The 11,943-nt window shown below is 35.8% G+C and overlaps 1 protein-coding gene across 1 annotated transcript in view; it reads left to right on the top strand.

The window, feature by feature from the left end:
- The window catches only part of F5 (coagulation factor V (proaccelerin, labile factor)), a gene marked incomplete at its 3' end in the record, with an annotated part of 54,574 nt that overhangs the window by 23,815 nt on the left and 18,816 nt on the right, over window positions 1-11,943 (top strand). Inside the window, exon 3 of the mRNA XM_008593937.1 lies at window positions 1,701-1,823. Coding sequence (XP_008592159.1) covers window positions 1,701-1,823 — 123 coding nt within the window. The remainder of the gene's footprint in view (window positions 1-1,700; window positions 1,824-11,943) is intronic.

Here is an 11,943-nt window from a genome sequence, read left to right as displayed (position 1 = left end):
TTTCATTAAGTTCTGCTCTGATCTTAATGATTTCTTTCCATCTGCTAACTTAAGGTTTGGAATTATCTGCACTGCCCCCCCCCATGTTTATTGCAACATTATTCACAACAGCCAAAATATAGAATCAACCTAAATGTTCATCAACTGATGATTTGATAAAGAAAATGTGGTATATATACACAGTAAATTACTACTATTCAGCCACAAAAAAAGAATGAAATTCTGTCATTCGCAGCAACATGGATGAGCACAGAGGACACTATGTTAAGTGAAATAAGCCAAGCACACAACAAATGCCCCATGATCTCAGTCATACGTGGACTCTAAAAGAAGTTGATCTTATGGAAGTAGAAATAGTGGTTACCAGGAACTGGGGAGGATAGCAAAGAAGGGGGTAAAGGTAGAGGCTTGTCAGCAGGTGCAAAGCTGCAGTTACATAGAAGGATAAGTTCTGATGTTCTATTGCACAGTAGGTTCACTAGTTAATAATACTGTATATTTCAAAATACCAAGAAGAGGATTTTGAATGTTCTCACCACAAAGAAATGATAAATGTTTAAAGTAATAGATATACTAATTACCTTGATTTGATCATTAGGCAACGTATTGAAACATCACACTGAAACAGATAAATATATACAATTATTATATGTAGATTTAAAATAAAACTTAAAAAAACAACCCTTGGGGTCATTGTTGACTTCTCTCTCTCTTGCATTGCCACATTCGCAGCAAATTCTGCTGGCTTTACCTTTAAATACGCCCAGAATCCAGCCACTTCTCACAATTTCACTACTACACGCTCTGGCCCAATAACTGTTGTTTCTTTCCTATAGTACCCAATCTCTCTGCTTCTGTTCTTGTCACTGCACAGACTGTTCTCTACACAGCAGCTAGAATGAACACTTTTTTTTTTTTTAGGATAATACGCCCAGAATCCAGCCACTTCTCACAATTTCACTACTACACGCTCTGGCCCAATAACTTGTTTCTTTCTTACAGTACCCAATCTCTCTGCTTCTGCTCTTGTCACTGCACAGACTGTTCTCTACACAGCAGCTAGAATGAACACTTTTTTTTTAGGAAGAACTTTTAATGCATATCAGACTATGTCTCTGCTGAACATAGCTCCAGTCATTTCCCATTTCACTTAGAAGAAAACCCAAAGTCCTCACCACTGCCCGTAGAGCCTCACATGACCTGCACTTCACCACCCACTCCACCTCTTCACGTCCTTCCCATGCTGTCTTTCTTTCTGTTCCTTGGACACATCAAGCTCATCCCTGCCTCAGGGACTTTGAATTTGCCTCAGGGCCTACCTCAAAGAAATCTAAAGTAGCTACTCCCTCACATGACTCTGTATGACTGAAAATGAACATATTTCTCTTTTTGACTAAAGACAGCAGTCTCTAAGGGAAGACCATGGGTCAGAGTGGATTGGACATGGGCAGAATTATTTCTCCTACTCTCTTAACTTGCTTTGGGTCTGGGCCAAGTGTTTCTACACTCCTGTTTTTATCACATAATGTTGACTTAAAGAGCTGGCAAAGCCTTCCAGATTGAAGATAAGCAGATCAACCTCAGAACCAGAAGGAAAGACAGCAATCGCTTTGGGGGATTTTCTGCATATTTTTCTTCCTTAGTAGCTCTGTCTTTGATGATCCTGAGCACAGATTCATTTTAAATCTTTGTTTCCACAGGACTTCTAGGGCCTACTTTATATGCTGAGGTTGGAGACATTATGAAGGTTCACTTTAAGAATAAGGCTGACAAGCCCTTAAGCATACATCCTCAAGGAATTAAGTACAGTAAATTCTCAGAAGGTAAGAGGTATTAAACATTCCTCTGACAAAGGAAAATGTACAACTCTTTAACACCATCAAACATTTATAACCATATTGTTAACCACATGTTGTTAGAGAAATCTTTCCTGCAACTGGTAATTATAAAAATTGTTGCTTTTGTAATTTTCAGTAAAGAATAACAAAAAGGTCCTAGAGTTCTCTAGATCTGTTTTTCACTAGGTTCTTTTTTCTCAATAGTTGGGTGGGCAAGTTACCTAATCTCTCTGAATTCCAGTATGTTCTCCTTAAAATGGAAATAATAATACATACATTGCAGGATGGTGGGTTTGCAAATTTTTCTGTAAAGAACCAGATAATAAATATTTTTGGCTTTGCAGGCCATAGGATCTCTGTTGCAACTACCCAACTCTACCTTTTAGCACAAAAGCAGCCATGGACAATGTGTAAATAAGTGAGCATAGTTGTGTCCCAATAAAACTTTTTTTTAACAAAAATAGGCATCTGCTAGATTTGGCCTATGAACCACTGACATAGTGACACAGGAACAACCTGACATTAGGGCTATCCTGACACATAGATGACACTCAATACGTGGTATTTGGTGGTGGTGGTGGTACTGGAATTAGTATTAGGATTTTGGAAATAGTAAAGTGGTTAAGAACATAAGTTTTGAAAGCCAACTTAGTTTCAAATTCTTGCTTTACCATGTCTCTTTCTATGACCTTAGCATTTCTGGGCCTCAGTTTTTCCATCGATAAAATGCGAATGGTTATACCTACCCCGTAATATTATTGCTTGAGGATTAAATGAGCTCATATAGGTAGTGTACTACACATGGTTCCTAGGACCTGATAAGCCCTCAGTAAATAATGATGATGTTGATAATAATGATGTCAATGACAGCAGTGATCATGAAGATGATGGTGATAAAAGTGATCTAATCAGCCACAAGATAGTAAGTATCTGCTTTTTATTTGTTTGCCTTATTATTATTTTTTATTGAAACATGATTGTGCATATCTGTGTGGTACAGCATTGAGTACCTGATGTTAATATTGTTCTAATTCCCATTATACTGATGTTCAGATCACAGTAAGCAGAGTAGAGTTCAGTCAGAAACTGGTACCAAAATTGTCTTCATATCATAATAATTGTTGGTATAATAACATTTTGAAATAACTTCAGACTTTTCACAGTTCACAAATCTCCTTTCTTCTCCCGCGTGTTCCAGCTATCACACCTTTGAAGAGAGAAACTGAGTAGGAGAGTGTTTACAGTGCAGGTTCTGGAACTAAATTGCCAGATGCAAATCCTGGCTCAGATACTTCCTAGCTGTGCGACTTTTGCAAAGTTATTTCACCTCTCTGTATCTCATCTTTCTCATCTGTAAAATGAGGACAACAATTATACTTATCTCATACAGGTTTGTTGTCAAGAAATCTTAGAACGATGCCTAGCATGTAATAAGCACCCAATAAATACTAGCTAGGATAGTAAAGACGTTTCTTCAGTCAAAATGTGTTCAAATAATTTATCTGGCAACTTGTGAGTTAACAAGTGATTTTTGCTTTATTAATTTCCTCTGTATATTGTTGTCAAACTCATTCTCTCTCAGGTATAAGTGACTGATAATAGGTCGATGAACTACCTCACCGGGACTATTTGCATTAGCACTTAATCCTTGGCTTGAGGAAAAACAATGAAGCATTAACTGAAATTTTAGGCAGCTTCAAAAGCTAATTTGGCAAGACTCTGGGCAAGGCAGTATGCTCAGGAGTGTCTTCTATGTTCCTAAAATCACCCAGTGACATAATGAACTATCATTTAACCTACTTATGAGGCTTCCAAATGACTACATCAGGAGTTCAGCAACATAGAACAGGAGAGGAGAAACCTCAAAGTAAAAATGTAACATGCAGGCTCCATTTCAAACACGGGAAAGGGTAAGAGTTGTGGACTTTGTACCCCAGCTGGGCTGTTTACCCAGTGAGAGAACCTTGCAACATTATCCCTGTTCCTTTACTCTTTATTTGTCCCTATATTCCCCCACAGCCAGCAATTATTTATGAGCGATTGCTTAAAATGCTCCCACAGCTTTCATTGGTGACCTGATTAGTGATGTATAATATTGCCTCTGGTCCCATGAATCTAAGAAAGGTAAATACATACTAGTGGGGAAATTGTCTCTTGGAAATTAGATGCAAATCTAGTAAATAGATAAATAATGTTCTTCGTGGTAAGAGATAATCCTTCTGTTTATTTTATCATGCCCTCTGTGTTAAAATAAAACTTCCCCTTCTCCATTCACCCTCACCCATAGCCTCCCTCTATGGTTTGAACTATTTTTTCAGGAGTGGCAATAAACTAACTGCATAATGAGTCAGCTAGAATCCAGATTTCTTTATCTTAGAGGTAGATATTTGAGAGTTGGATGGTGAAGGGTGGAGGTTATATAATTGGCTTGAGAAACCACAGTAGTACATAGGACAGGGATGGTTAACCCTCTTCGACAGGATGAACAAATTGTGATTTGTGAAAATGCTTACAAGGATATTTCTTTTAGATAGGTACTTAATAGGAACATATTTTTAGATCAGGAAATAAAATATCTGCAACTGTACCTAATCATTTTAAAACTTTCTATCATTCAAAGGGTTTTAATTTGAGGTTAAAATTTCAGAAACTCTGTAACTAGCATGCCCTGAACTGTTTGATTTTAATGCTGCACCTTTGAGCATATTTTGTTGTTCAGTAAGATTTTCAAAGCTGTTTTGGTCGATTACCTTTAAAAAGTTTGTTTCATAGAGCATCTTAATATTATTCTTTGATTTATATTCTCACATTTTAAATGTACGAGTTGCATTATGAGTATTTGACCACAAAATTAGTTCTGTAATATTTAGCCATCTGCTGGTGAGCCAACTCTCCAAACAAAAAAAATAAATTTTCTACCAGAGATTGTTTCTTGTGTCTAAGTGTTGCCACATTCTCTCTATTAAAAGTCTTCTAGATTTTCCAAAATATTCCAATGCTTGACATAATGTAGGTGATAACATTTTTGACTTTTCATCTGAATATTTTGGCTTTATATAGATTCTTCTTTGAGTATATAATAAATACCCAAAACAAACTGTAATGGCTGATATAACAATTCTCATAAACCACAAAAATGTGAACTCCCTTTCAGAAGAGGCTGCATGCCCTGTGCAATGAAATCAGGCTCCTAACAAAACATTAGCATTTTAATTTTCCCATTGCCTAAATTATAGTTTCTGAAAGAATGTTCTGAATCTTTGGATGCATTGAAGCATTCACTAAGTTTATTAAATGGAGAGGAAAAGAGTTGTTCACAAAAATAAGTAATAAGGGAGGATTTAATGAATGAGTACCCTAATGGGAAGGCTCTTTATATAACATCACTTTCCCAAAGCTTTTATGCACCAGTTTACATTAAAAAAAAAATACTGAGAGCCTTTTGGCAAATAATTAGTACCTCATGACAAAAGTAAATAAATTACAAAACTGACTATGGACTGAGCTGGAAGTGAACTGAGAGAATATAACATGGTGAGCTACCCTTGTGCAAAAAAAGATTTATTCTAGCAAGAAGTGAAACAAGGACTTTCTGTGCCCTAGCACAATAGTTGTTTCTTTCCATTTCTCCTCTTTTAAATTTAGAGTGTTAACTTATTATTTTGATTATAAAGTCAAAATCAGATTCACCAAAGTTGCATTTCACAAATGCTTTCTTTAAATAGCTATTTATATTTCATATCTTATGTAGGTTACAAAATAAAAAATACAACATGGTTGCTTTATTCTAGACTAAAGGTGAAACAAAATAATTTGAAGTGAAAAGAATAAAAACATTGATAAAATAATCCCCCAACTATCTCATTAGTAGTTCCCATTCATTATAATTACAGAATATATCCCATGTGCAAATCTACATTGTTCATTATTTGTAACAAGATGCCCATAATTCACCTTTTAGTGGTACAGTAAATTTAATTGAACTCATTCATTTAATTATTTGAAATTTGTGTTATATTTAACTGACAGATGAATGTAAAATTCTGAATAATTTACTTTGGCAAATTAGGCAGACAACAATTTGCCTGACTATAAAGCAAATATGTATATATATATATACATATTTTACTATTTTTTTTTACTATCTATATGTATATTGAAACATCATGTTGTGTTATACAATAAAATTTTTTTAAAGGCTATATGTTAAAATAAACCTGAGTGTGAAACACTGACCTTTCACAAATAAGTTTGATATCATTAGTAAATCAGTCACACCGTATATGTAGCACAATGCTATGTCATCTTAAGTAATTCTTAGATATTTATGTTGTTTGGTTCTCATTCCAGATGAACAGTGTGTTCTAATTGTGGCCTCTGCACTGAGGGGCTGCCCTAGAAGAAATCTAGAGGTGAAATCATAACAACTAGGGAACCCACATTAACCCTACTGTTAACTAAACTAAGCCCCCAGGGGCTCAGGCTTTGTCATTTAACACAGAACCTGGAACATAGTGGGTGATGATAATGGTGATGATTACTGAACTCAACTGAGGGACTGAGGACTGGATTAGAAAGTAGGGACTACATGTTATTTTCCCCTTGCTTTGACATGTATTGATTTTGCTGGTGAATGTGAGAAGTTACCTTGTCTTACCTGTTCTTATCACCTATAGAAGAGATACATCACTGCAATGGACTGGATATTTGTGTTCTCCCAAAATTCATACGTTGAAACTCAACCCCCAATGTGATGGTATTAGGAGGTGAAGCCTTTGGGAGATGTTTAGGTCATGAGGGTGGAGCCTTCATGATGGGATTAGAGCCCTTATTAAAAGGGACCCCAGAGAGATTTTTCACCCTCTTTCTGCCATGAGAGGATACAAGGAGAAGACAGCAGCCTCAACCAGGAAGAGGGTCCTCATCAGAACCCAACCATGCTAGCATCCTGATCTCAGACTTCCAATCTCCAGAACCACGAGAAATAAATTTGCCTGTTGTTTATAAGCCACCTAGTCTAGGGTACTGTGTTATAGCAGCCCAAACTAAGACAATCACCAACTTCAATCTTCCTCACATGTGTTAAGAGAACTCTAGAACACTTAAGATAATTTTATTCAAAGTAAAACGTAAAGGAAAGAGTCTGTATTGATTGTAAAATGGCTGGGGGAAAAAAATACATAACCAAAACACCTGTATTTTATCACAGGCTGCCACAGCATTTGCTAGGTACCATACATTTTACATATATTTTTCAGTCCTCAAAGCCCTTCCAAAATGATAGTATTATCTCAAAAAAAGGATTATATTATCTTAAATTATAAATGAGACTGAGGCTAAAAGGGACAGTAAGAAACTTTCCCAAGTTTATGCAAGTGGTAAATTTTCCCAAGTTTATGCAAGTTTATGCATCTTGTAACAAATAATGAACAATGTAGAATGTACAAATTTCAACTCTGACCCTAATGTTCATGTGCTTTGCTCCCACGATATAGCAGGAGAAAGTATCATTAATCATATAATCTCACAAACATTTAATTACAAATTTTGATGAGTGCTGTAAAAAAACAAATAGCACAATTAGAGATCAAAGAAGGAATAAGCTGACATTTAATCTCACACCTAAAGGATGAGCATGCGTTTATTCAAAATAAGAAAGAGAGGAAAAACTTCAAAAGCTATCTCTTATCCTACAAAGAATATCACATTTTGTCCTTTTGAGAGCCTGTGAAGCAATGGAAAGAATGTCATTTCTACTCTAGGAATCCCCTGTGATGTTTTAACATTTGAAAAAGTGGAAACTTCATGTCCAGAAACATCATTTTTTAACTTCATGAGACCACAAAACATAGAGCATTGAATAAGGGCTGGCATGCTTGATTCAAAATCGCGCAATTCAACAACTGACCATGCTAGTTCCAGTTAATACGCAAGGTTTGACCTGAGAGGGCAACTGTCCTTATCAGTCCTGTTTGGTTTTTTGCTGCCAGAGCTTTGCTGCCAGAGCTCTTTATGTTCCAGAGATAATGCGCCCTGTTTATCACTGGAGACTCTTCCTCATAAACTCTTCTTTTTTTTTTTTTTTTAAAGACTGGAATATTGTTATTGTTTAATTATTCACTGGCAGGAAGTTACTTTAGCTTTTATCATTTCTCAGCTCCTGATAATTTTAACACTCAAATCCTCTTTATCATCAAAGTGAAAGTTCGGCCTATGGTAAATATTATCAGTGTCAAACTGTCTTTCAAAGAAAAAAAAAAAGACACAACAGAGTCCAGTATTAAGCTTTATACTAGCACAAAGATCACAAAGTCAGATGCCTGCGGTAGCCAGATGGGTAATACAATGAAAAAATGGGCTCAATAGGGACTGGAGATCACAAAGCAGAAAAGGGCAGTCAAGACACAGGTCCAGACAAATTCTATGCAGAAGTATGGTCCTCCGTTACCAGATCTCCAGGTTTTTGTTTCTGTTTTCATGATTTAAAGAGAAACCAACTATCCAGATTCTTGTATAATATCTCCAGATTTTAATGTTGGTATTTAATACGTTTTAATACAATTCTAACAAAACACACCCACGAGCTGTGACTTGGTGACATTGGCTTTAGCTCATAGGACCTTAAATCTTAGGAATTCAATAAATATTCATTGAGTATCTTCTTCATGTTCAATGCTTCATATTTCTCCAGGTACTGTGGAAGGCACCAGAGATACTAAGAAAAATACAATCTAGTACCTTCCATTAAGGAGCATATATTCTGGCAACAGAAATGTGCAGGATGCAAATAATTATAATAATTAGTAGGATAAAATAAAATTAATCATATAATCTTACAAACATTTCATTATAAATTGTGATGAGTGCTATAAAAGAAAAAGGTAGGTAGCAGAATAAGAGATAAAGGAAGTAGTAAGTTGACATTTAAGTTGATATATGAAGGATGAGAATGCATTTATCTAAAGAAAAGGAGGAAGAGAATTCTAGGCAGAGGGAACAGTATTTACAAAGACCTGAGGTAGGATAAAACTTGGCATATATAAGAAACTAACAGAGGTCCCCGAGTGACTGACACATAGTAAACAAGAAAGAGTCACACATGATGAGTGAAGAAAGAAGTAGAGGTAGATTATACATGTACTTGTGGACAATGTTAAGTATTTTGTATAATAAGTGAATCTAGATGTATCTACTCAACTCTTTAGTCTTATGGCTTCTGTGCTCAGAACCTCATTCAGTACAGCAGTGCCTATCACTTCAGTACCTGAATGCCCCATTGCCAATGAATGCATATGCCTTGTTTCCCACTACTATCTGGAGAGCCCAAGCACAGGCTGATGCCATGCAAACTCATGGCAAAAAGTGTTTTGAGTGGAAGAGATTTTCCAAAGATGGGTAAAGGAAAAGGTCTAGTCAAACAAGGGAAGCTGATATTGTTGCAATACAAAAATATTTCATGTAGAAATTTAGCATCTCAGACTTTGGCCCAGACATGAGGAACCAGATTTGCCCTTTTGCTTAACAAATAGGCAGACAAAATGTATGAAACAACACTTTTAAGACACTAAATGACAGACAACTGAAGAGAGTGACCCATGAGAGAAGAGTAACAAACAAGGTGGGCACCATGAGTACCCAAGCTCACTGCCTGGAAAGAGATTCCAGGGAATAGCACAAGCCAATGAACCCAAACAGAACCCAGCAGTCTCTCTGAGTTGGACTTTGGAGAATCCAAAGTGGCTGAATTTGTGATTTGTTGGGCACAGTCGTGGGGAAGACAGTACAACTACAGAGAAAGAGTACCTGAGAATCTACAGAGAGGTCCTGTCAAGCTGAATACTAATCTGTTTGCACACACGTGAGGAAAGTTCTAAGGGTAAGAAAAATACCACTGTAAAGGAATAGTTGGAACAGTTCTGGAACCATACACAAGGGCACAATAGTTAATGTTCCCATCATCAAAAGTGGAAAGACTTCCCAATAAATGGGCATTGGGTAGGATTTTCAGAAGGATCTAGGAAGAGGAGTTGGATAAAATTAGTCTAGACTATAGGCTTCCCAGGAGGTAATTAAATAAAAAAAAACAGATTTGAAAGAATCGGACTGATTCCAAGTATCTTAACTGTGTCCCAGAATAAAATTTAATACGAGTTATAGAAGTACAACAAACAACGATGTAAACTCACAATGTTAACAAAAATCAAGAAGCAGAAAAATATGGCCCATAATCAGGAAAAAACTCAACAGATTCAGAAGTGGAAGAGATGATAGAAACAGCAAAAAAAGACATTAAGACAGGTATTATAAATCTTCTCCATATGTTTCAGAAAGTAAAGAAAAGTATGAGCATGATGAAGAGAGAAATGGAAGATATAAAGATGCATAAATAGAACTTCTATAAATGAATACAATAGCTGAAATGGAAAGTACGCTGGATGAGATTAACAGCACTTTAGATACTGGAAGAAAATCTTAGAGAACATTAATACATAACAATAGAAACTATTCAAAATAAAACACAGAGATAAGAAAAAAAGACTGAACAAAATGAACAGAGCTTCAGTGAAGTGTGGGACAATATCAAGTGATCTAACATATGTGCAATTGGATCCCAGAAGAGGCAGGGACAGAAAAGGTATTTGAAAAACCAATGGCTGAAAACATTTCAATTATGATAAAAACTATAAAACTACAGATTCGAGTGGCTTGACAAAACTGAGAAGTAGGACCATGAAGAAAACCAGACCAAGGTACATCATAATCAAGTTGCTGCAAACCAATGATAAAGAGAAAATGTTAAAAGCAATTAGAGAAAAAAAGACACATTATGCACAGAGGAACAAAAATAAGAAATGATGGCAGGTTTGCCATTAGAAACAGTGCAAGCCAGAAGACAATTAGGAACTTCTTTATAGTATTGAGGGAAAGGGAGAAATCTGTCCACTTAATATTCTATACTAAGCAAAAATATTCTTTTAAAATGAAGGCAAAATAAAGGCTATTTTAGACATACAAAAGCAGAGATAATTTCTCACTAGCAGGCCAGAAAAATTTTTAAAGGAATTCCTTTAGGGATATTTATATCCACAAGAAGGAATGAAAAGTTCCAGAAATGGGTAAATATAGAGAAATAGTTTCCTCACTTTTCATCTCTTAAAAAGACAATTGATTATCTAAACATTAAAGCAAAAATAATAATTTATTGTGGGGTGTATTATGCATGTAGAAGTAAAACGTATGACAGCAATCACGCAAAAGCTGGGAGGGGGTAAATGGAAATATATTATTGCAAGATTCTTTCAAGCAAAATGGCATAATATTATTTAAAAGAACACTGTGATAAGTTAAAGTTGTGTATTGTAAACTGAAGGGCACCACTAATAAAACAAAACAAAGCTAATAAGCCAGTAGTGGAGATGAAACATCATTAAAAATACTCAATCCAAAAGAAAGCAGAAAAGGAGAGAAATAGGAACAAAAAAACAGATGGACAAATAGAAAACAATAGCAGGATAATAGTTTTAAACCCAACCGTATTAGTAATTACATTAAAAGTAAATAGAACACTGTAATTAAGAAGCAAATTATAGGACTGAATAAAAAGCAACAAGAAATTGTATGCAGAACTCAAGAAATCCACTTTAAATTAAAGACAAAGATAGGTTTTCAAAAAAGGGTAAAAAAATATGTACCATACCAACTAACACTAATCAAACACAAAGGGGTATATATGATTTCATTTATATGACATTATGGAAAAGCAAAATTATAGTAAAAAAAAAAAAGCACACTGTTGGTTGCTTGAGCCTGGCGGGGACAGGAGGTATTGAGTACAAAAGGCACAAGGAAGCATTTTGGAGTGGTGGAACTGTCCTCTACCTTGATTGTGACTGTCACTGTATGACTCTGCACATTTGTTAAAGCTCAGCAAATTATACTTAAAATTGGTGAATTTTATTGTATGCAAATTATGCCTCAGTAAAGATGACGAAAGGGAGAAAGGGAGGGAGGAAAGCCAGGAGAGAGAGAAAAAAAGGAGGAAGGGATGGAGGACGGAGGAGGGAGAGAGGGGAAGAGGCAGGAGAAAGGGAGGGAGGGAGGGAGG

Source organism: Galeopterus variegatus, unplaced genomic scaffold (assembly GCF_000696425.1).
Source record: "Galeopterus variegatus unplaced genomic scaffold, G_variegatus-3.0.2 Scaffold9879, whole genome shotgun sequence".
In the NCBI taxonomy this organism is placed as follows: Eukaryota; Metazoa; Chordata; class Mammalia; order Dermoptera; family Cynocephalidae; genus Galeopterus; species Galeopterus variegatus.
This window is presented reverse-complemented; position numbering and strand designations above follow the sequence as displayed.